Source organism: Pogoniulus pusillus, chromosome 34, assembly GCF_015220805.1.
Source record: "Pogoniulus pusillus isolate bPogPus1 chromosome 34, bPogPus1.pri, whole genome shotgun sequence".
NCBI classification, from domain to species: domain Eukaryota; kingdom Metazoa; phylum Chordata; class Aves; order Piciformes; family Lybiidae; genus Pogoniulus; species Pogoniulus pusillus.
In genome coordinates, this window is record NC_087297.1 from 14,409,388 (window position 1) to 14,433,748 (window position 24,361).

Below are 24,361 nucleotides of genomic sequence, written 5' to 3' on the forward strand. Positions count from 1 at the left end.
AGCCACCACTGAGACCTGGGCATCTTTTAAAGTGGAGCAGGTTTAGGCTGGACATCAGGAGGAAGTTGCTCACAATGAGGGTGGTGAAATGCTGGAACAGGCTGCCCAAGGCTGTGGTGGAGGCCCCATCCCTGAAGACGTGTAAGGTCCGATGAGACCCTGAGCAATCTGCTCTAGCTGGAGGTGTCCCTGCTAACTGCAGGGGTGTTGGACAAGATGTCCTTTGAGGGTCTCCTCCAAACATGTAGATTCTGTGATTCTAAGGCAAATTTTATTTGTGGTTGTACCAGGAGAGGTATTTTCAGCTGGCACAGGAAAGGATCATGACATTATGGAGAGTACCTGAGGCACCTTCTGAATCATACAGTTCTAAGCAGAAATGATACACAGAGCTGAGCAAGGCACAGAGAGAGGGATGAAGGAAGTGAAGAAGTGTTAATAAAAGAGGAGACTCAGAGCCTGTATCTTCAGCTCCAGGCAGAAATGAGCTGATGGGCACTCATGCAGCAGCAAGCTGAAGCAGCATCTGAGAACGTCAGTGCTGACCAAGAGCAGGCAGTGTGCAGCTGCTCAGCTCTGCTGCTCAGTCCAGCTCCCACTCCCCTGATGACTTCATTTGCTCTCAAGCTAACCTGGTTAGCTCCAGACTGGGACTCTTTGGCACTGTGCTTCATCTGTGCAATTAAAACCCTGTGAAGGGTTGGGGCTGCTGATGTGAGAACACCTAAAAGAGCTGCAGAAAATATCAAGGAGAGCCAAATGCCATTGAGGTGTCTCACTGGCACCAGAAAAATGAGGCTAGGTTGGCCATGAATAAATTTGGATTACAAATTATCAAGTGGCTACTTCTTATCTGTCGCAGCAAGAAGGAAAACCAATTTTCAGCTCGCTTTTTTTCCACCCCTGGAAAGGTTCAGGCTGCACCTTTGTTGTCTGGGAGAGCAGGTGACTGAGCACAGTGACCAAGGAGAGTCCTCCTTGCTGCTCTCCCAGGAAATGATGTGAGTGCTGAAAGCTTACATCAAACACAGGATCTGGGTGCTGTATCTGGGGTGAAGGACTAAAGAATCTCAGGGCAGTTAAATAAGCATGAAGATTGTGAGCTGGCTGCAGATCCCCATCGATGTTTCCTGGTGGATGCATGTCAGTGACTTTGTGGTCTGCTGTGTCAGGGTCACGCTACTTGGCCGTTTAGTCTGCTGCTGAGGATGTTCTCCAGCACAGCAGCATCGTGTTCTGGCCACAGAATGGGTGAGGTTTGAAGGGACCTCTTGAGAGCATCCAGTCTGGTCCCCTGCTCCAGCAGGATCACCTAGAGCAGGTTGTCCAGGACCGCGGTCAGGGGGTGTTGAACATGCTCCTGTCTCCAGGAGCTGGGAGTGAGTGACAGATGTCAGAGGTGTGGGGAGGGCATCCCTAGAGCCTCGCACAGACTGTGTGCGGTGCAGTGTGGGCTGTGTGCAGCGCAGGCTATATGAGGTGCAGACTGTATGCAGTGCAGTGCAGACTGTATGTGGTGCAGTGTGGCATGGGCTGTGTGCAGCACAGGCTATATGAGGTGTGGGCTGTGTGCGGCGCAGGCTGTGTGCAGTGCAAGCTGTATGCAGTGTAGTGTGGCGCAGGCTGTGTGCGGCGCAGGCTGTGTGCAGTGCAAGCTGTATGCAGTGCAGTGCGGTGCAGGCTGTGTGCGGCACAGGCTGTGTGCAGTGCAAGCTGTATGCAGTGTAGTGCGGCGCAGGCTGTGTGCAATGCAAGCTGTATGCAGTGCAGTGCGGTGCAGGCTGTGTGCGGCACAGGCTGTGTGCAGTGCAAGCTGTATGCAGTGTAGTGCGGCGCAGGCTGTGTGCAATGCAAGCTGTATGCAGTGCAGTGCAGCGCAGGCTGTGTGTGGCGCAGGCTGTGTGCAGTGCAAGCTGTATGCAGTGCAGTGTGGCGCAGGCTGTGTGCGGTGCAGGCTGTGTGCAATGCAAGCTGTATGCAGTGTAGTGTGGCGCAGGCTGTGTGCAGTGCAAGCTGTATGCAGTGCAGTGCGGCGCAGGCTGTGTGCAGTGCAGGCTGTGTGCAGTGTAAGCTGTATGCAGTGCAGTGTGGCGCAGGCTGTGTGCAGTGCAAGCTGTATGCAGTGCAGTGCGGCACAGGCTGTGTGCAGTGCAGGCTGTGTGCAGTGCAGGCTGTGTGCAGTGCAAGCTGTATGCAGTGCAGTGTGGCGCAGGCTGTGTGCGGCGCAGGCTGCCCAGGCTGCAGAGCTCTGAGCAGCTCCTCCCGCGGCAATGTTTCGCAGGCGATGAGCTGCCCGTCAGCGTCCGGATCTCGCACGACAAGCAGGACAAGCTTCACAGCTGTTTGGAGCACCTCTTTGGTCAAGTATGAGCTGATTTTCTTTGCCTTCCAGACTGATGTCTGTGTTTGAGCTGAGATGTGTTTAGCAAACACTTCTTTCTCTCTCTGCTTTGCTTGCACTGTCCCCGGGGCCGGTATGTATTTGTGTGCTGGGCTGGTAGGTACTTACTCGCTCCCTTCAGCTCGCTGTTAAGAGTTGCAAACAAGCCCTTAGCTTTAGTCTGACCTTCCCTAGCTTGTTGCCTTAGAGCCCTTAGGTAAGAGGCAATCCAGAAACAGGGCAGAGACTCTTCTGGAGTCCCTGTTTCTTGATGAGTTCCTCCCTGGTGCTGTCGGACCCATCAGTCTCACAGAGCCTTGATCCCAACAGGTCGATTCCATTGTCAACCTCCTGAAGGGGCCAGCTGTGATGAGGGCTTTTGAGCAGACAAAGTTCTTCACGCCAGGTCGAGGCCTCCAAGGTAACCTTTCCTTCTGTCTAGGAGACTCGAAAGGCAGCGTGATGGGTATGTGGGTGTGGATGCCCATTCCTTGAGTGGGTGCTAGAGAACAGGTCTGGCCTGGTCCTGGCCTGCTCACAGCAGCTGGTGGTTGGAGGTCTTGCTGGGTAGATTTAGTTGAAAGCAGAGTAAGTAACAAAGTAATTTTGTTTTGCTTTTCTGGTTGAACTCCTTTCACCTCTGAAAGTTCCAGGATCTCGCTCCCTCTGTGGAGAGAGGCACCTGCTGCAGAGAGAACAGTGCTCAGAGATGATGCTCACTCTTGCCTTAGACTAAGTATGGAGCACAGACGGAGCTGGAGCTGGCACCCTGGCTTTGACTAGAGCTTGCTCCTTGAGTTATAGATCCAAAGAACAGATTGAGTGGGAAGGGACCTTCATCAAAGAGCATCTAGTCCAAGCCCCCCTGCAGCCAGCAGGACATCTGTAACTACAGCAGATTGCTCAGAGCCCCAAGCAACCTGACCTGGAATGGTTCCAGGGATGGGGCATCTCCCACCCCTCTGGGCAAGCTGGGCCAAGGTCTCCCTCCCCTCACTGAGCTGTGACAGCACTCAGGAAGAGAGAAGGTCTGCCTGTTGCTCTCCCAGGGGTTAAGCAGAGAACATTCTCTTGTCCTCGCTCAGAGTTCCAGCAGGAAATGGAACCGAAGCTGAACTGTCCGAAGAGGCTGCGGCTTCACATCAAGCAGGACCCCTGGAACCTCCCCAGCAGCGTCCGGAGCCTGGCCCAGAACATCAGGAGATTTGTTGAAGGTCAGTAAGGACATGGCCAGAAATAAACACTTCCTTACCCTGAGAGGGCCTGGGGAGGGATGCAGCTGCTGCGTGGTGCTGCTGGGAATGGCTTGCTGGGCACAGGGCTGGCCGAGGTACAGCAGGGCAGGACTTGGGAGTGGTGTTAGTTCAGGCTGTGGGAGTGGATCTCAGCTGCCTTGTGCACCCCATGTGGTGTCACACACTGGAGACAAAACCTCTCTTCTGATGGGTGATGACAAATGAGCCCTCTGTGGCCTCTGCAGTGCTGCTGAAGTCCAGTGGGCTTGACTGATTGGCCACAGAGCTCATGGCACCACTGCACCTCCGTGGGGCTTTTCGGGACATGAAATCTGCCCTTTGGTGCCACCTGAAATGGACATGAGGGCTTTGCAGGGCAGCTTCTCTCCTCTCCCCTGCTCTTAGCTGTCACTGGTCTGGAATTGCAATCCCACTAAGGTCTGCCGTGAAGCCAGACCTCTCCTGCTGCTTTTCGCTCACTCCATCACAGCTGACATGCTTCACCTCCCACCCACGGCTAACACTCACCTGTCCTCTGCTGCTCCTCACCACCACCTGCAGGGTTCCACTCTCTGCTCTGGCTCCTGAAGGCCACTGGGATTTCCTCTCCAGCAGACCTTGCCTGTGGCTTCTGCTTTATTCCCTGTGCTGTTCGATAACAAAAATGCCAGGCAGAAGGTTCTGAGCAGAGCTGCCTGCTGCTGTGGGCTGCAGATGCTTTGTGTCTGGCCAGCTCTGCGGTGTGCTGGCCACTGGCCAGCCTGGCCCACGGGGCAGCTGCTACAGCTCAGGTCACTGGAGGAGAACTTTGTGATAAGTTTCGTTGAGATAAAGCTCCAAACCCGACTGGCCAAGCCACGGTCTCCTCCTCTTTGGCTTTTGGTACTTCTCCTTGCAGATGCCATCATATTTTCAGGCTCTAGGGTGGAAAGTCACACAGCAGCCCAGAGGGTTCTCCTGCTTCGGCAGGCAGGCTCCGCAGCCTGGCTCCCCACTTCGAAGAGCACTTCTCCTCCTCAGCTTAACTGTGTCTGTCACTGAGTGAAAAATGAATGAGTATTTTGGGATCCTTTTCCTACAGGTCTGTCTTCAGCCTAAAGCAAGTTATAGTCAAGCATTAATCACTGTTTCTTTCAGAGCTTTGGAGGAGTAGAAATGTGTCTTTACCTGTCCTTCCTGGCCCCCTCTTGCAGACCATCTCCACCCAGCTTGTTTGCCCACATATAGAATTAACAGCTGTATTGCTCCTAGGCCCTTTGCCCTTAAGCAGAGGCAGCAGACTGGACCCAGCAGTGCTCATTGATGCTCAGTATTGAATCCTAGAGTGACTCAAGTTGGAAGTGATCTCCTCCAACCCCGCCACCGTGCCCAGGGACACCTCTCAGCTAGATCAAGGCCTCATCCAGCCTGGCCTGCAACACCCCAACACAGGAGGCAGCCACAGCCTCCCTGGGCAGCCTGTGCCAGACTCTCACCACCCTCATACTCAACAGCTTCTTCCTCAGCTCCAGTCTCGCCCTGCTATGCCTCAGCTTCAAATCATTCCCTCTTGGCCTGTCTCCAGACACCCTCAGGAGAAGTCTCTCTGCAGCCTTCCTGCAGGATTCCTTCAGGCACTGGCAGCAGCTCTGAGGTGCCCCTGGCACCTTCTCCAGGCTGCACCCCCCAGCTCCCTCAGCCTGTACTCACAGGAGAGCTGCTCCAGCCCTGGCAGCATCTCTGTGGCCTGCTCTGGCCTCACTCCAGCAACACTGTGTCCTGCTGGGGACAGCAGCGCAGGTGGCAGGATTGGAGGTGGGGTCTGAGCCGAGCAGAACTAAGGGGTGCAATCCCCTCTCTTGCCCTCTGCCCACACTCCTCTGACTGCAGCCAGCACACAGCTGCCTGCTGGGCTGCAGAAAGGCACTGCTGGCTCCTGGGGAGCTGCTCAGCAACCATCACCTCCAAGCTCTCTAAGACAAAACTTCTCTCTACAGTGCTTCCCTAAGGTGCTGCTGGTGTTCCTCAGCAGGACCCTGGGTGTTTGCAGGGCAACCAAACTGCTGCCACATTCCACTGGGTTAGAAATTAAAAGATTTCTTTTCTGCTAATAAATTGCAGAATGAGAAACTGCAGCTGCTTTGTGATGGGGCAAATCTCTAACCATGACCTCAATGTGTCTTCTTTTCTCTTTAAGAGGTGAAGGCACGAATCCTGCTGGCCCTCCTGGAGTACACAGGTAAGGCTGCTTGTCTGGGGAGTGGGGCAGGAAGTGTGGGTGGCTTGAGCTGCTCTTTGCTGTGTTTAGAGAAGGGGCAAGTCTCAGATAGGAGGATCTGATAGTCAGAACTCCCCCCTGTGTTTATAGTGAGGGCTCCTGAAGAGCACAGCAATTCCCAGGACATTTCTAGCAAGACTGCACTTTCCTTTGGATGTAAAATACCTTTTCTGGCCTCTTACTCTGGGTGCTGGGAGGTGCAGTAGCTGCTGAACCTCTGGGCTCAGGCACAGTGCTTCTGCTCTCTTGGCTTTTGGGCTGCTTCCTGATTCCTCTCTTCTTTCCCTTCCCATTCACTTCCAGGCTCACTGTGCTGTGTGACCCCAGGCCTGTCCTTCTGGCTTTTTATTTCTGAGGCTGTTTTTAAGGCTATCAGGACTATTCCTGGATGCACAGAGTGGGTTGAATTTGTTGAAGCCTGCCTAGCAGCTCATGGTGAGAAGAAATCCTTGCAGGCCTTCAGAAAAGAGGAGGAGGAGGAAGGACTGAGTATTTACCACCACAGCTGTGTGCTTTCTTGAGAACAGATTTCCCTTTCTCACTCCTTTGACCTTTAGCTGATCTAATGCCTGTGCCCTCCAGAATAAATCAGTTGATGTCTCATCCCGATTTAAATTAGGTGAGGACCTAATGGGTCCTTGCAAGCCTAGGGACCTGTCCTGGATTTCTCTGACACTATAAATCTCTGCTGCTCCTGGAGATGTGATTCTGCTCTCTGCTTATGTTCTAGTTTCCAAAGTCATAAATAATATGTTTGGGTAGGTGCTGCTCTCGTAGCTGCCCTCCTGTCTGCCTCTGCCAGTGGGCATTCGTCAGCTGCCCAGCCCAGCTGGTTGCTGTGGAGCTGAGTGATGACACAGAATGATGATGCAGTCACCTGAAGAGCTTCTAATGGTCCTTACCTTCCTCTGGCTTTTGTGCCCAGCTGATCCTCACAAGGCAGGCTCCAAGCCCCTGGCACAGCTGACACGCAGAGGACAATGAGCATTGTTCATCCAGAGACTACCTAAAATCCCAGCTTGGGAACACATTTCTGTACCTTCTAGAACTGAAACAATCTTCTAATGGCATTTTTGGTTGTGGAGTGCTCCCCAGGCTGTAAACTTGGCATTTACTTTACATTAAAATGGCTTCATTCTAGACAAAGGAGGGAGTTTCCAGCCCAGTTGCTTTGCTGTTAATTAATCTCCTGACCCATTTTTGCTTTCCCTCCCTTTCTTTTTCCCTGGCTTTCGCCCACCGCAGACAGCGAGATCCAGCTGAGGCGAGACATGGTCTTCTGCCAGAGCCTCGTGGCCACAGTCTGTGCCTTTTCAGAGCAGCTGATGGTGGCCTTAAATCAGATGTTTGACAGCAACAAAGAGTATGAAATGGAGACGCTGGAGGCTAGCAGAAGGTGGCTGGAACAGATCGCCAGTGCGGGGCTGCTCCTTCACTTCCAGTCCCTGCTCTCGCCTAACCTGGTAGGACTGCTCCTGTGGCATCCTTGGCCACAGCCCCTGGTTGCTCCCTGAACCGGGGGCACAGTCAGAAAGTCTTGGGTGTAGATGTGGTTTTCTGTGGCCTTTGTGCTCAGCTCTCACCTCCTTGGCTGCTGCTCAGAGATTTTGCAGGTTGTGGTGTGGGGAATGTTCTCCCCAAGGACAGGTGGGGGTCACAGGCAGTGAGTGTTCCCCTGGCTCCCCCCTGTAGTGCAGGGCAAATGAAATACTTGTCTGGGCACTTTTATTCCCTTCTTCCTCAGAGAACAGCAGTTTCAGAGTCTAGACCTGCTGGTCTGGTTTGTGGCTGCCACAAGGCAGATCCTTGGAGCCTGCCAGGCTGGGAGCCTGCACTTTCTGTGCAAGGCTTGGCACAGAGCCATGCTTTAAGAAAGGGAATGGATGTGGCTTTGTAGCCCCCCAGTCCTCAGTTAGCAGGATGCTGCTTCTGCCCTTCCAGCTGCACTGGTCCCTGCAAGCTGGGAAGAACTGGGAAGCAGTTTGTGTGGTCTGCTCCACAGCAGCCTGCAAAGCTCTGGGGCTGTTTGCTGATAGCAGCTGACTTGGTTCATCCTACCCCAGAAGCCATCGATCCCTAGGCCTGCTCAGACACACCCTCAGGGCTGCTGGCCTGTCCAGCCTTGGCACCCAGAGCGCTGCAGGCGGCGCTGAGCATCAGCCCCAGCCGCTCTCCTTCCGTTGCTGCTGCTTGGAGTGGAGCTGCTGAGCTCTTGGCTGCTCTCTGTTGAGGGGATGCTGGAGTTGGGGCACTGCTAAACAGAACACTTCCAAAAGGAGGAGTCTGGGTTCCCTTTTGCCCTCTGTTCACTGACGTGCCAGACCTGGTGGCAGGCGGAGCTGCTGCAGTCTGGCGTCACAGGTAAGGAGTAACTGCAGGACTGCTTGATTAAAAGCCAGGAGAAGTCACAGCAGCTGCAAATTAGCTCTTGGTTTAGTGCAGGGAGCAAACCCTGCACCTGAATTCAAATAGGAAGTGCCAGCAGAAACAAACCTTTCTCTATTACCCGGGGGTTAGTTGGGCCGTGCACTGCACCAGCCAAACCTGGGCAATGTTTGGGTGTTCCCTTGGGGTCCTGCCCTGTTGCTTCTGGTAGGGAGAACATCTGGCTGCAGTGACCCCTTCCCTTCTGCCGTTGCAGGCTGATGAGCAGGCCATGCTGGAGGACACCTTGGTTGCACTCTTTGACTTGGAAAAAGTTGTTTTTTACTTCAGACAAGCAGAGCCAGAACCACTGGTTGCAAGTGAGTGACTGTAATGAACAGCTGTGCTTTGCTTTCCAGAACATTCACCTGGACATTCCTCTCTCAGGGAATGCTCTAGAACATGGGGTTGTGGAGAGTTAGGAGCTCCCCTTGCACCTCCAGATCCCCTGAAGTACAGCAAGGACAAGAGAGAGCCAATGTCTGGCAATGCCACAGCCCTGGGGGCAACGCTGCTGCATGGGGACTGCCTCAGGGAAGTCCCTGAAAGATGGAGCTGTTACTGAGACTGAGGTCAGGTGTGAAGGAAGCTTAAAGGTCCTGCTGGAGGCTCTCAGCAGGGATGAGATGGAGAAGCACAAACCCCTTCTCGTTTCAGTGCCTGAGAGCCAGAGCAGACCTTGGGAAAGTTCCTGGAAAGTTCAGGGCAAACACTGTCAGGATAGCTTCAGCTTGTGCAAGAGGCCCCCTGGGAGACCTGCTGGCGCAGTGGGTGAGGGTCCTGGCCCCCTGCCCCGCTCTGGCCAGCTGACAGGAAGGGCCTGTCCTGCACTCTGCTCTTTGTCCCCTTTGCTGCTTTGTGCCGCTCGCAGCCAGCAGAGGTTCTCCTGCAGGACTCTGCTGAGTGGGCAGGAAGCCCTCACTTTCCCTGAGTCTCCCAGCTCCCCAGGGAAGGAGAGGAGCACATCTGCTTTGCATCAAGCTTCCAGTGCTCCAGATTGAGCCTCTTAGCCCTTGTGCTGTCTCTGGGCAGCGCTGAGAAAAGCCTGGTGCCGCTGCAAGGCAATGCTGGTGCTTGCCCTGCTCTTGCACCGGATGATGTGGTGCCAGTGCAGGGAAATGAGGTCTTACTGGCTCAGGATCTCTGCTGTCCCTCCCAGGCTGCTCCCCTGCTGCTGCTCTGTTTGTCCTCCTCCTAGCAGCTGAGCCCCAAACGACCGCAGCAGCAGCAGGCCCTGAGCACTGCCTTGCTGCTCCCCTGCCTGCAGGAGTGCTGGCTGGCTGGGCCAACGTGGGGCACAGGAACTCCTGGCAGAGGCCATGTGGATGTCTTTACTGAAGTGGTGCCTCTGGCTCTGTTCCTAGATGTGCCAATCACCTACCAGGCAGAAGGAAGCCGCCAGACCCTGAAGGTTTACTTCTACCTTGACAGCTGCCACTTCGAGCAGCTTCCTCAAAGGCTGAAGAACGGAGGGGGGTTCAAAATCCACCCCGTGCTGTTCTCACAAGGTAGCTCCAGTTTCAGTTCCCTCTTCTCTGACATTGTCTTTAAAGTCATCTCAGAGTGGCTTGGACTGGAAGGGACCTTAAGGATTGTCTTTGACCTCCTGCCGTGGGCAGGGACACCTCTCAACTAGACTCAGCTGCTCAAGGCCTTGTCCAGCCTGGCCTTGAACAGCTCCAGGCAGGAGACATCCACAGCCTCCCTGGGTGGCCTGTCCATAGTCCTCACTCACTCTGGCCCAGAGTGGCACAGTGTTTGTACTGAGCTGTTGTTTAATGTTGGCATTCCTTGGAATCACAGAATGCTCTAGGATGGAAGGGACCTTTAGAGCTCTTCTTGTCCAACCCCCTTGCAGTCAGCAGGAACATCCCCAGCTGGAGCAGGGGCTCAGAGCCCCACCAAGCCTGGCCTTGCATGTCTCCAGGGATGGGTTTTTTACTCCTGGTTTCTGGGCAGCAGTGGTGAGGGAAGGGAATGATCCTCTCCTGGCAGCCTGTGCTTAGCTCCTGAGTTCCTGTAGCAGTTTTCCTCCTTGCTTGACTAAGGAATGATTAAGAAAAATGGTGAAGGAAGTTGAACATCTTCCTTCTGAGGAGAGCCTGAGGGAGCTGGGGCTGGGAGCTTGGAGAGGAGGAGACTAAGGGGTGACCTGATTAGTGTTTATCAGTATGCACAGAATGAGTGCCAGAGGCTGGAGCCAGGCTCTGCTGGGTGATGCCCAGTGCCAGCACAAGGGGCATTGGGTGGAAGCTGAGGCTTAGGAGGTTCCATGTGAACCTGAGGAGGAATTTTTTCCCTGTGAGGGTGCCAGAGCCCTGGAACAGGCTGCCCAGGGGGGCTGTGGAGATATTCAAGAACCATCTGGATGTGTTCCTGTGTGATCTGCTCTGGGTGATGCTGCTCTGGCAGGGGGGCTGGGCCAGATGAGCTTTGGAGTTCCCTTCCAGACCCTGACATTCTGTGATTCTGTGATTCTGTTGCTTTGCTGAATGCCACAAGGTTTGCAGAATCAATATCTGACTTGAGAGGCTTACCTGAATCCTGAAGAGGAGCTTCTGGGGTACATTCAGGGGTTCAGAGGAGTTTGCCTTACTTGATCCAAAAGACAACATTCACATTAGCACAGTGCTCCCCATCTCCCAGAATGGGGCTTCCTAAGAAGCTGCCTGGTCTCCCCCTGGTACTTTGATCACTGCTGTCCTCTACCCCAGCCCATTCTGCTGTGTTCTCCCAGGGTATGCCAGAACCAACCCCCACTTTAGGTTCACAGGCAGGAGGCCTTTGTTTAGAGCAGCAGAGCCCAGGCTGGTGTGCTCCTGCCTGCTTTCCAAGGCAAGAAATAGAATTTCTCTTGTCAACCAGATCTTAAGGAGAGATCTGCAGGAATCTGGGGACATCTGGGAACAGCTCAGCAACCCTCAGAGGGGTCACAGCCTCAAGGTTAGAAAGCAGTTCACTAGAGTGTGAGCAAAGCTGCAGAGGAGCAGGATGCTCAATGTTTAATGCTGGGTTTTCTCTCCCCACAGCACTGGAGAGCATGGAAGGGTATTATTACAGAGACAGTGTCTCCGTGGAAGAGTTCCAAGCGCAGATTAATGCAGCCTCCCTAGAAAAAGTCAAGCAGTACAACCAGAAACTACGGTGGGTAACAAAGCAGCAGCCCTGAGCCAAGCTTCTGCCTTTCAGCTCCGTTTCTCTGGCACAGCTTGGAGCTGCAGTGCCTCGTGTGGGGGCTGTGTCTTGCTGTGTGCTTAGGAGCCAAGCCTCAGGGTTCTGACTTTGGATCTCTGCGCTCTGAGATTAGGGAAGCTGCCCTCCCGTGACAGCTGTAGCTGTGGTTGCCCACTGGTGGCTGTACCTGGGAAGGGAGGAGGCTGCCTGGGCACCAGGGCAGGACTGGGCACTGATCTGGTTTGCAGCCCCTGTGTACCTCACTGCTGCAGAAGAGGACATCGTAATAGTGTTGAGCCCTCCCAGCTGAGCATCTCCCTGCCGGTGCTGGTGGGGCTATGAGCACACTTGGCTGCTTGCAGCAGGCTGTGGGTTACAGGGTGCATGCTTGGCAGCAGCTGGAGGGGCGATGCAGCTGGGCACTGCAGTAACTGTTTCACTGGGAAGTGGCACACGGAGGCAGTGTCTGCTGCACAGAACACTTATGGGCTGTGAAGGGAAATCACAGCCCACTCCTGCATCTCAGCCTGCCTGTGCAAAGCAACCCTCTGGTGTGTGAGGGGGAGAGAGAGGGCAAAGGGCTGCCACACAGTCACATCTCTGTGCTGTCAGAGTTCTTGAGGCAGATGGAAACGCTGTGGCTTCACCAGAGCTGTTGGGCAGGAGAACAGGAGTTGACATGGGACAACCTATATTAACTCCCTAGGGGAGTGAGGATAAGGAAGGGTCTCTTCTTCACTTCCTGTTGGCCCACTCTTGTCTGTGGAAGTCTTTCCTGATGGATCTTGCAAAAGTGCTCCCAGAGTTAGTTAGCAGAGCAGTGGAGTTCTGGAGTCTGTTTTAGTCTGTCTAAGCAGTGCTACAGCAGAAGTGATGCTGGGGGCAGCTGTGCACTCAGGGTGGGCTGAGTGCTTCTCATCTATATTGGTGCTCCCCTGTGCCTGTTCCCACCTGCTTCCTCCTGAGTGTTTCTTTGACAGGGCTCCTGTTGTAAACCAGGTTTAGAGCAAGCTGTGCTGGTGCCAGTGTTTGGCCTGGATGAAGCCAGCTGATGTTGGGAAGAGCTTGCTGGCCAAGGTCAGCTGGACCTTGAGCATGTCCCCATGGACATTCCTAAAGGAAATGCTCCCTGGCTTTATGCTGAGGTGTTCCCTGCCCTCACTTACCTTCTGTGCTGGGCTCCATTCGTGCTGAGGCTCCGGTGAGCTCTGTTCCTCTGGCGGTGTTGTGGCCCCCAGCACTGAGCAGCTGCTGAGGCCCAAGGCCTGGCTTTGCAGAATTTGCCACAGAAAGGTAGCAGCAGCAGCAGCTGCCTTGGGTGTCTGTGTCCCATCACCAGAGCAGCACAGCCTGGCTGCTTTACCCAGCCACCTGATGACAACGTTCAGTAATGGATTGTTTTGTTTGCTTTCTGGTGAACTCTACCCATTTCTTAAGTGAGGCACAAACAGCTTCAGGAATTCAGAGCCATAATGTGAAGAGGAAAAGGAGGAAAGCAGATGCTTTGTTCTTGTTCTGCCATTTGCTAGCCTGTGTGGGTGTTTGGCCAGGAGCAGCAAGGAGCTACAGCAGCAAAAGATATTAACGTTGGGATAAGTGCTGGGAAGAACAAAAACTGAAATGGAATATTCCCTGGGAACAGCCAAGTGCAATAATGCCATCCTGGATTGCTCAGCTGGAAGAAATCCTCGCTCCAGACACACCTCATCAGTAATAAAATCAGTCACTGAAGCCATAAGCCATAAAGCACTCTTCCTCCACAGCAAAGGAGCACAGTGCCCAGGAGATGCCACCTGAGGAGCAGCTTACAACAGCAGCAGGCAGCAAGGGGAGAAGTGGTAGGACAAGAGGCTGGGGGCAAATCTCCTGGTTGGCTGATGAGGACTCAATCAAGTGAAGGTGACCAGCAAAGACTGTGAAGGTCTGTGGGGTTTGTGCTTTTCCCCCTGTGCTGCTGCCTCCTTGGATGTTGTTTCAGGAGGTGCCTGCAGCCCTGGTAGGCTACGGAAGCAATTATAATCAGTGAATCTAATGACTAATGATTTAGCTAACTACCCTCATTACACTGAGCATCTGATGGTGCCCAATGTGATATTTGTCACTTCAAAGTGTTCCATTCCCAGCGTCACTTCCAGCACTTTCCCTGTCTGAAGCCTCCGGTGCTTCTCTGGTGGCTCAAGCAGCCATCAAACAAGCCACAGCCAGAGAGCGGCGGCAAGTTTGATTGAGTTCCTTACTCGGGGGCGCTGGCAGCCGTGAGGGGCTCGGTTTAACAACGCCGGCAAGAGGGAGCTGCCTCTGCCGCTGGCCTCCGCGGCGGTGTCTGCGGAGCAGAGCCTCCTGCGGCTGCCCACTCGTGCGGCAGCCTCACGCTGCAGGCTCCTTGGCAGCCTGAGCTTCCCTGCATCCCGGGTGATTTATTCAAGGCAGCAAATAGATGTGATGGCACTCCTGGCTTCGGGCTGGGCTCAAGTCCTCTGAGAGATGCTTTGGTAAAAATGAGCTACAGAGACAGAAAGGGCACAGCCACTTCGAGTTAATTACTGCCACAGAAGGAGCTTGTCTGGCTGCAACCACTGCTGGGGCTGCCAGACAATGCCTGCACCAGGTCTGTTCTCCTGGAAGAAAGGCTTCGAGGTTCACCTTCAAAGTGGCAGATTCCTCCCCACACTGTTTCCATTCCAGAGCTTTCCCGGAGGGAGTCGCTGATGTGGTTAAAGCAGCTTCAGCTGCTCCTTGTGCTGCTGTGCTCCCCTGAGCTCCCCTCAGCTCTGTGCCCTCCCCTGAGCCACAGCTTAGTGAGCAGCATCAAGTGTTTATCATTGCCACCACAGAACTGTATCAGCTGGAAAAGCCCTCTAAGATCACAGTCCAACCATCAGCCCAACACCCCCATGGCCCCAGGTGCCATGGCCACAGCCTTCTTGAGCACCTCCCTGGACAGCCTGTGCCAGTCCTTGACCGATCTTGGAGCAGGAAAATCCTTCCTAAACCTCCCCTGACACAACTTCAGGCCATCAAACCCAGAAGGGAGCAAGCTGAGGAGAGTTAGAGGTTTCAGAGAGGGACTCTGTGAAAGTATTTTGTTCTGGGTGCATTGGGCTGTTGATAAAGCAGGTGGGAAGCTGCTCTCCCCCTGCCAGCACCAGGGCCTGACATGCTGTGCTGTGGTTCAGAGCAGCACTGAAACTGGACTGCAGTGCCACCTGCACACAGCTGTCCCATGGGTTGTGTGCCCAGAAGCACTGCAAACCCAGCACCTGTCAGAGTCTGTGGCCCCACATGAGCTGGGTGCTTGTGGCTGAACTCTCTAGATGCAAAACCTCTCTGAGGGAGGGACTGGAAGTGAAGCATTGCCTCTGAAGGACAGAGGGAGGAAACAATGTCTGAGTTGGGCTCCTGAGGAGCTCAGTGAGAAGCATTTGAGGTAGAACAGAAATCAAGATTTATTGCATCCGAGTGAGGAATAGAGGTGCTGGAGGAAGGCAGCTGAGTTTGCCTGGCTGGTCTGAGAGGTGCTGCCAGCTGGCTGCAGCTTGGCTTTGCCTTCTCTCTCCCAGCACTGTGCTCTTGGAGTGCATGGTTCCAGTTTCTGTAGGCATCAGCCAAAGCCTGCTCAGCGTTTCTGCTGGGCAGTGCCTGGAGCTGAAGCCTCTCTGGATGGATTCTAGACACTGCCTTTGCTCCCCGGGGTGGTGCCTGCTCCATCCTGCTCCCTTCATCCTCTGCAAACACTCAGAATCTGCAGGGATGTTCTTACACTGCTGGGCAGTGCTTGCACACCTTGCAGCTGGGCAGAAGCCTTGGCCACCCATGGCTGCTTGGCTGCTGCCTTGTTTAACAGTCTGCTCCATGTCTGGGGTAGCAGCAGCCACAGGGGAGATGTCTACTGTCTGAAGGCAAACGTGGAAGCAATTAGTCAGTACTAATGGGATCAGGGTGGATTTGGCTGTTTGGATGATGGGAGAGGCAGGAAGGCAGCTGTGACGGGTCTGTGGCCCAGGAGCTTCCCTCTGACATCACAAGCAAGATGGTTTCAGGTGAGCTTGGAAGCAGGTGGAGGTGCTGGGGGCTGGATTCCTGGGAAAAGAGGGGTTGGAATGCAGCAGGTGAAACGTGGGCAGGGAACACAGAGCAGATGGAAGGACTTCCATTCCTCATCATCCAGGACTTTGCCTTCACTCTCCTGTGGTCCCCTGCTGATGTCTTATGAAGGTTTGAGCAGGGCCCCGAGGTGCCAGCTGGGGCAGCAGGGCTGCTCCTTGGCAAGCTTCCTCCTTAGCTTGCACCTCAGATACTGACACCAGTCTGTTCTGGGCAGCCTGGGCCAGGCCTCAACAACCCTTTGGGGAGAGAAATTGTTGCTAATATCCAACCTAAACCTTCCCTGGTGAATTTAAGACCATTGCCTTTTTTCCTGTCACTTGTTCCCTGGGAGAAGAGGCCAACCCCAGCTGGCTGTAGAGAGCAATGAGGTCTGCCTCAGCCTCCTTCTCAACACTAACCCCCCCCCCAGGTCCCTCAGCTGCTCCTCCCCAGCCCTTTTCTCCAGACCCTTGCCCAGCTTTGCTGCCCTTGTTCAGACCTGCTCCAGCTCCTCACTGTTTTTCTCAGAGTGAGGGACTCAAAACTGAGCCCAGGACTTGAGGTGTGGCCTCAGCAGTGCCCAGCTGAGAGGCAGGGCTGGTTGAGCTGCTGACACATGAAATCCAAACTGCCCATCTTGGGGAGTTTCCCATGGGATCCTTGTCCCATTGCTTGCCCCTGTCCCACAGGGGATGTCTTAGCCCAGCAAGAACCCTCTGCAGGCTCCACACCTTCAGACTTTGGGAGTTTGCTTTGCTGCTGCAGCTCAGAGAGGCTGCAAGACCTCGAGAAGCAAATCCAGCATCCCTTTTGCAGCCAGAGAGCCATGATTTCATTCCTGTTCATTTCAAATGGATGAGAGACTGTTGTCCAAATTGGGCAGTGTGCCAGCAGTGCCATTAACTTTTCCCATAAAATATGATTAAGGACCTTAACAAGCATTTAGTAATTAAGTGAAGTGCTTGGCAAATGTATTTGCTGTCCACAGCTTGTCGTGTCCTCTGAAATACTGGAGGCAGTGCCTATGAAAAGCAGTAAAAATGAAGCACTTGAGGAACATCTGGGAGTGCTGGCTGGCGGGGAGGGGGCAGAGCAGGGTATTTTGGTGTTTCAAGGGAGTGTTGTCTGCAGCTGATTTTTGTTTGTTCTTTAGGTAATGGATTAATGGGATAATTCCTACAGCTGCCGATCCCAGCCCTCTGTCCCTGCTGCTTCGCTTCCTGCCCCCAGTTGATTGTTTCCCATCTACTCCATTCCTGTCTGCTCTGCTTTCTGGTTGGGTTTCACTTTATGCAGCTGAATGTGCTGAAGGAGCAGCCCGAAGAGAAGGGGGGAGCTGAGGGCACTCTGCGCGGGGCAGGTGCAGTGTGGCATGGCAGGAGAGCCCAGCGCAGGCGCTCGGCTGTGCTGCTCGCTGCTGGCAGGGGCATGCTTTGTGTCCCAGCTTTGCTGACGGAGGAAGAGGTTGGTCTGTGGCTGCTGTGGCAGCTTTTACGTGCCGTGGGCAAAGCGATAGATGAGCAATTCTCTCTGCAAACCTCTTTTCCTTCCAGCAGCCTGCATCTTCCTCCGACACCGAGCACGTCCTGGATCACACGACAGGCAGGATGGAGCCGTGGGGCTGCAGGAGCTCTGCTCTCCGAGGGCATTCACTTAGACCTGAACTCTGGCAGATGCTTTGCAAAACTGTGAAGCAAACCCCAGTGGAATGAAAGTTTCAGCCCAACCCATGCCATGGTTCTGTGATCTTAGCCCAGAGTTGTGGGAATTAGCTTGGGGGGAGATGCTCTTTTCATTTCTTTTCACATCAATTTTTCAGGTCCTTTTGTTCTGCCTAGAAATGAACATTTGCACTGTGCTGTGAGAGGACACAGGGACAGGCTATATTCCTAGGGCAAAAAAGGGTTCTCATTACTTGAAAAGAGTGATTGTGCCTGCTTATCCCTGAATTATTCCTTGATCCTCTCTTAGCGTGAAATAAACTTTCAGCGATGCTGCAGCCTTACGTTGGTGGCTCAGAAGAGTCACTTTGCAGACACTGGGCTCAGGAGTCTGCACAATTAACAGGTTTGCCTTGTTCTGTCTCTTCTTTCAGGGCCTTCTACCTGGACAAGTCCAACTTGCCTCCAAATTCAACCTCTAAAGCAGCTTACATAGACAAGGTAAATCCAAAAGGGCAACGTCTAACCAGACTTTGCAGGTCACTCACTGGGTCCCTCTGATCCCCTCCTGACACCTCCTCGACTCCACTGAAAACATGGCCTAGGGCTGGGGTGAGGGGGGCAGGGCAAGGAGGAGCTCTCTGGCAGCATTCTGTGCTCTAGGGCCCTGAGGTGCTGCATGGTTCTGCATCAGGTGGTGTGGCTGGAGGGCATGGCCGTGTGTGAGGAGGAGACCCTCAGCTCCTTCCTAGCAGTGGGGCTGCTGCAGGGGGCGAAGAGCAGACAGGCAGAAATTCTTTGTGCTGAGGACTGGAAGTGCTGTTGCAAATGAGAGGCTCCTTCAGCAGCCTGCCCAGGAGGCTGTCTGCTGAGCCTCCTCTGGTGGATCTTCTTCCACTGCCTTTGTCTGTCTTTAAACCTGTGCGACTGAGAGACCCCAGAGGCTGCCAAAGGTCGTTTGCTGCTCTCTGCCGTCGCTGGAGAGCTCACGCCCGTGTTGCAGCCAAAGGGGGGTGCTCGCAGCAGCAGATACCGAAACCTGCCTCTGTCTGTTGCTCCCCCGCAGCTGATGAGGCCCCTGAACTGCCTGGAGGAGCTGTACCGGCTGGTGGGGTCCTTCATCCGCTCCAAGCGCACTGCCGCCTGCGCCTACACCGCCTGCAGCGCCTCCGGCGTGGGGCTGCTCTCCGTCGCCTCCGAGCTCTGCAGCAGGCTCGGGGCTTGCCACATCATCATGTGCAACAGCGGAGTCCACCGGTAGGACCTCTGCCTTCCCTCCCTGCGCTCGGCCGCGGCGGCTGGGGGCCGCTCGGGCAGCCTGAGGAGCTCAGGCACTGGGGACAGCTGTGGTGGGACACTGCAGCTGCGTTTGCAGTGCTGGGCAGGGGGCAGAGAATCATCGACTGGTTTGGGTGGGAAGGGACCTCTCAAGCCACCCAGTGCAGCCCCCCTGCAGTCTGCAGGGACATCCCCAGCGAGAGCAGCTTGCTCAGAGCCCCACACAACCTGGGCTGCGCTGGTTCCAGGGACGAGGTATCTCCCACCTCTCTGGCAAGCCCTCACCAGTTCTTCCACAAGTGTCTGCCTTCTCAGTCTGAACCATCTCCCCTTGCCCTGTCACAGCAGGCCCTGCTCAAGAGGCTGTCCCCAGCTTTCTGGCCAGCCCCGTTAAGAACTGAAAGGCCACCAGGGGGTCTGCCAAGCAGAGCTGGGCAGAGCATTCTCCATTTACCAACCTTGCCAGCTTAAACATGAAGGACAAGGCTCCTGCGTGCCTCCTTTGAAACCCCTCATGTTAGCCTAACGTCTCTGGTTGGTGTCTGATGGGGGAGGCTGTGTGAGGGCTCAGGGTGCTCTACAGGTCAGCATCTTCTGCTTCTGGGCACTGAGCAGCCCAATTAGCTGGCACAAGTGAGGTCTGCTTAACGTGCCTCAGACAAAATAGGTCTGAGCCTCAGTCAGTCTCTGTCTCTCCCTGAGCTGACTGCAGGGTCCTTTCTGTGTGCCATGGACTGACAGGGAGCTGGGGGGGGTGTGTGTCTCCCACCCCTCCTCCTAACCAGCAGCAAGTCCCAAATAGGTGGGGGGGGAGGTGCTGGGCAGCAGTGGAGTGCAGGCGAGGCCAAGAACTATGGAACAGCAGCTTTGTCTGCTCTGACAGTGATTGCTGATCTCTGGATCAGCAGTGTCTTGGTGTCTGACTTCTCTCTGATCCATATTAAATTGCTTTTTACACTGTGCTGGGCTCATGCAGCTTGGCAGGGTTCATGTTCCCATCCCTATATCCAAGATAATGCAGGGACTTTGAGTTGCTGCTGATTGCCTTGCTTTGATTTCTGTGCTGACAATGTGTTTACCAATTTGCATCAGAGCCTGGAATCCTGTATCTGTGTCAGGCAGAAGTTCTTCTCCAATAGATTTCCATCACCAGAAGAATAGGGATGGGGAAAAAATAAGTCCCTTTAACCTTCACTGTCCTAAGTGCCACACGAGCACTGCGACTCCCCTGAAGAGGAGGCCTGAACTTGCCTTGGTAGCAGCATCAGGAGCAGAGCTCTGAGTTGACCCCCAAAATTTGAGGCTGGAGTTTTGTCCCACAGAATAGGCCCTGGGGGTGCTGGTTGGCAGCTGTGAGCCAGGGTGTGCCCAGCTGGCCAGGAAAGCCACCAGCAGCCTGGTCTGGATCAGCAATGGTGCAGCCACAGGAGCAGGGCAGGGATTGTCCCCCTGGACTGGGCACTGGCAAGGCCACATTTCAAATCTGGGGTTCAGTTTTGGGACCCTTACTCCATGAAGGACATTGAGGGCCTGGAGCAGGTCCAGAGAAGGGCAACAAAGCTGGGCAAGGGTCTGGAGAACAGGGCTGGGGAGGAGCAGCTGAAGGATCTGGGGGTGTGCAGTGTGGAGAAGGGGAGGCTGAGGCAGAGCTCATTGCTGGCTACAGCTCCCTGTGAGGAGGCTGGAGCCAGGTGGGGTTGGGCTCTGCTCCTTAGTCTCAGGTGACAGAAGGAGAGGAACTGGCCTGAAGTTGTGCCAAGGGAGGGTTAGGTTGGAGATCAGGAGTTGGAAGAGACCTCTGAGATCACCAAGTCCAACCTCTCACCTGGAGCTCACAATCCCATCACTGCTGCTGAGCCGCTGCCACCGAACCACGTCCCTCAGCACCACGCCCGTGTGTGCTTTAAGCACCCCCACCAGCTCCCTGGGCAGCCTGTGCCAGTGCTGAGAGCCCTTTCTGTGGAGAGATGCTGCCTAAGGTCCAAGTTGCTTCCCCAGAGTGAGTGACTTCAGCGTTAGTTTTTTAGTGCTGCCTGCAGTGTGGTAACTGAAGGCTGCTCCGGGGGCATCCGTGCCAGTGACAGCAGAAGCAGTCAAAGACCTCGTGGTGTAACTGGTTTAAAGGATGGACAGGTGTAGGTGTGATTAGCTTGTGATGTATGGGAAGCAAAGTAGTTAAAACAAGAGCACTGGCATTAAATTGCACCTTGAGTAGAAGCTTTAACTAGAGCAAGCATGCAGCATTCTTTGATTTTTTGCCTATTCCCAGAGTCAGAGCAGAATTCATTTTGACATCTCTGACTGTGGGAGCTACTCAAGCAATCTGTTTCACCTCATCTTTCCTGTTCAGGGTGTTTTTCTAGGGGCTATTTTGGTGCATCTTTGGATGCAGGAGGACTGGGATCCTGTCTGAAAGCTGGGAGTGCTGGGCAGGGTTTGGGTGCTTCCTGCCCTGGTAGCACAGGCACAGGACTCGCTGCGTGGCAGCTCTGGGGGGCGTCAGCATGAACTCAAGGTGCTTCTCCTTTCAGCAACACCGAACAAGCTGTCACCAAATAGCCCCTTCCTTAGGACATCTCAGTCTGCTTTCCTCTCCCACAGCTCCATTTCCAGGGCAGGTCTATGTCTGGCCTTCAGTAAGGATCAGATCCAGCCCCAAGCACCACAACTACTGGTGACACAAAGTGACTGAGCCTCTCCTTCTGGCTCTGACTGTCCTGAACATGCTTGGAAGTTTGTATGTAACCTTCACACCAATAATGCCACCATGGCTGGGAGGCAGGGAGCAGCTGCTGCCCCTTCTGTCTCTTGGAAACCAAATGGGCAAAGTGAGGAATTCTCAGCCCAGTTGTGCTGGCAAAGCCAAATGTCTGCACTGCCCTGCTGCTGTAAGCTGCCCCAGCAGGGCCTTTGTGATCCTAACAGGCAGGAGTTCTGAGATGATGAATTTGGGTCTTTTTCTGGCACAAAGGGATGAGAGACAGAGACAGGGAGTGAGGAAAGACTTTGATTTATTTGCACTGCAAGATCTGTGGATTTGGGTCTCAAGCTTCCCCTAGCAGAATGTCAGGAGAGTTCTCCCCCTCATAAGTTCCTTCTTTGCCTTGTCTGGGCCAGTTGCATCCAAATCCTTCCAGTGGCCAGAGCTGCTTCCAGAGTTCTTCGTAGCCTTTGATACCATCTGCTTGTCAGCCCCTAAAGTGGGGGAGAAGAGAGGATCATTATCATCACTGCACATACTTGTTGGCAGCCCTTGGTGCTGAGCCTCGCTCAGACCAGCAGGACAGGCTCCTGGGCTGAGGAGCTCCAGCTCTGGTATTGCTCCACGAAACCCCACAAGCTGTGCTGGTTTAGATCTGCATTTCCTGGCAGCCCTGGTGCTTGGTGTGTGTTTGTGTCCTTCCCAGCTGGGTTCCAGGGCAGGTTAGTGGCTGGTAGCAGATCTGTGGTAATTGAAAGAGGAGTTTTGAAGAGCTGGCAGAAAGCTGCAGCACCTGCATGGCTGCTGGCCAGGAGGCAGCCCAGCACAGCCCCATGCACTGCCCTCCTGCACTGCTCCCAGCCCTTCCATCTGACTTCCGCTTGGGAGGTTCTTGGGTGGGTCTGGGTTGGCAGATGCAGGGCAGCATTCCTCTGTTCTTCCAGCCTCTTGGGTTGCAGGAGGGTGGGATTTCAGGGCCAGCTGGCTCAGCAATTGCCTGGTGGAAAGATGTGCTTTGAACCCATTCACCTCTCTCATACCTGCAGAGGGACTTCCCCTGTTTCCCTGGTTTAGGTTACACCTGCCAGGAGAGATTCCAGGCACTTCCACCTGTTCCCCTTGTCAGGGACACAAAGCTTCCTTTGCAGCCTGCTCCTGAAGGCTGGACTTTAGACTTAGGTGCTTCCAGGTGTGAGCTTTCCTTTGTGCAGTGTTTCACCTCTCCAAGACAGCATTTCGGATTTCTACTCTGATATTTAACTCTTCTGCACCTTAACCTCCCCTGGGGCAACTCGAGGCCATTTCCTCCCATCCTAACATCCATGAACAGAGGAATGCAGCACAGGGAGATGTATGGAAAATGCCAGACTGCTAGGAACTGTCAGCCTTGGTGGTCACAGGTCTGAAAGTGAAGCTGTGGGTTAGCCAAGCACAGACGGAGAGCCCTGCTTGCCCCAATGCTGGTCTAGGAGCAGAGCGCTGGTTTGATCTCAAAGTGGTTGTTTGAAGGAGACCCCTGCTGTCCATCTCCCCTGCAGCTGCACTCTGAGTGTCACCCTGGAGCAGGCCATCACCCTGGCCAGGAGCCATGGGCTACCTCCTCGCTACATCATGCAAGCCACAGACGTCATGCGCAAGCAGGTGAGAGCCAGGGGAGCACCAGGCTGGTCCTTACCCCGGGGGCATCCAGCAGCAGCTGCCTGGCCAAGCTTCTTTAACCTCTCTGTTCTGGCTCCACAGCTGCTGAGCTTTCTTCCTTTGAGGATTTTGGGGTTGGGTTCTTTTCTCTTAGCCCCTTCCTTCATTGGTGACTGCAAGGTGGGTCCGAAAGCCTGGGACAGGCTGGCCCTAGCCAGGGTTTTTGTCCCCCTGTACATGGTTCAGCATTTTTCCAGAGCTATGATTCCACTTAATGACTTCTGTCTGTTTGCTGCTGCAGCTTCCCCTTGCAGGAGAGCAGTGTGTGGAGCAAGAAGATCTTTGTTTTAACTTACACTGTCCATAAGAGGAACCAAAGATCATTAAACATCACTGACAAAAAGTGACTTGTGCCTAAGGAAGGGAAATGCAGGTGGGGAGGAAAGAAATGCTGCGGAGAGAGAAGGAAATCCTGTGGTACTTAACTTCCCAGGCTGCTGTTCCAGGTTCTCCCCACCCTCAGTGTCAGACATTTCTTCCTCTCTCCAGTCTGAATCTCCCTCTTTTAGTTCAAACCACCCCTCCTTGTCCTGTCACATCAGGCCCTGCTCAGAAGCCTGTCCCAAGCCAGACTCTTTCCCTGATAAGCCAGCACTGCACGGATGGGAGGGCTTCATCTGATCTAACCTTCAGTTGTGTTTTCTTACCTCCTCACTCTCCCACTCCTCCTCTGAGCTTGTGCTCAGCTTCTATGAAAGCTGAGAAGCGTCTCTGAGGAGTTACACAGGATCCTGCAAGGCTTTGTGACTGAGCAATGGAATGAGAGATGAAAACCAGTGCAGGGGATGCACACAGAGGGGGAACAAACTCTGAGCTCACACTCAAAATCACTGACTGTGAGCTTGTCCTTCCAGCTCCTGCTCAGGACCTCAGGATGTGATAGGAAGCATCAGCTCCACTCTCAGTAGCTGCCAATAAAGCAAATCAGAAGTCATGATGGTTTAGGCAAGGAGAGGTGGCACAGCACGTCCTGAGCCCTCCTGAGCTCCCTGGTGGTCACATCGGGGTAAGGGTGCAGCAGAAGGGAAAAGGGTTGGAGAAGGTCAGGAAGAAATGATTAACACTGTCAAGAAACAAACAAATGGGATTGGTTTAAACCTTAACTGTCAGTTTTTTATGAGCCCTCCTGTGTTAGTAAGCCTTAGTGACAAGGGGAAAGATTTTGTCTCCTTTTTGCCTGTTCCTCAAAGCTGAGAATTAATGAATTGCTTTAACTCACTTCCTGCCTTCCAAGGTGGCACCTGGGCCATGTGCATTATTTCTTCAGTAGGAGTTTTCATCTAGAAAGCTCAGGAAACTTTCTTCTGTTGGACAAAAGGAAGCAAAAATTGTTGCTGTTTTCCTTTCTCAGGGTGCAAGAGTACAGAACACAGCCAAGAACCTGGGAGTGAGGGACCGGACGCCACAGTCCGTGCCAAGGTAACCAGTTCCCTCTGCCCTGGACCGTGCTTTGGGCTGCCTTGTGCC

At 54.1% G+C, this 24,361-nt stretch overlaps 1 protein-coding gene across 5 annotated transcripts in view; it reads left to right on the forward strand.

The window, feature by feature from the left end:
* Positions 1-24,361, forward strand: part of PREX2 (phosphatidylinositol-3,4,5-trisphosphate dependent Rac exchange factor 2) — a 107,676-nt gene that overhangs the window by 78,659 nt on the left and 4,656 nt on the right. For all 5 annotated transcript variants that reach the window (XM_064170495.1, XM_064170492.1, XM_064170493.1 and 2 more), the window contains 12 exons: positions 2,282-2,364; positions 2,711-2,801; positions 3,466-3,594; positions 5,792-5,833; positions 7,118-7,335; positions 8,514-8,616; positions 9,661-9,804; positions 11,326-11,440; positions 17,652-17,718; positions 18,284-18,474; positions 22,735-22,837; positions 24,246-24,313. In XM_064170495.1, coding sequence (XP_064026565.1) covers positions 2,282-2,364; positions 2,711-2,801; positions 3,466-3,594; positions 5,792-5,833; positions 7,118-7,335; positions 8,514-8,616; positions 9,661-9,804; positions 11,326-11,440; positions 17,652-17,718; positions 18,284-18,474; positions 22,735-22,837; positions 24,246-24,313 — 1,354 coding nt within the window. The remainder of the gene's footprint in view (positions 1-2,281; positions 2,365-2,710; positions 2,802-3,465; positions 3,595-5,791; positions 5,834-7,117; positions 7,336-8,513; positions 8,617-9,660; positions 9,805-11,325; positions 11,441-17,651; positions 17,719-18,283; positions 18,475-22,734; positions 22,838-24,245; positions 24,314-24,361) is intronic.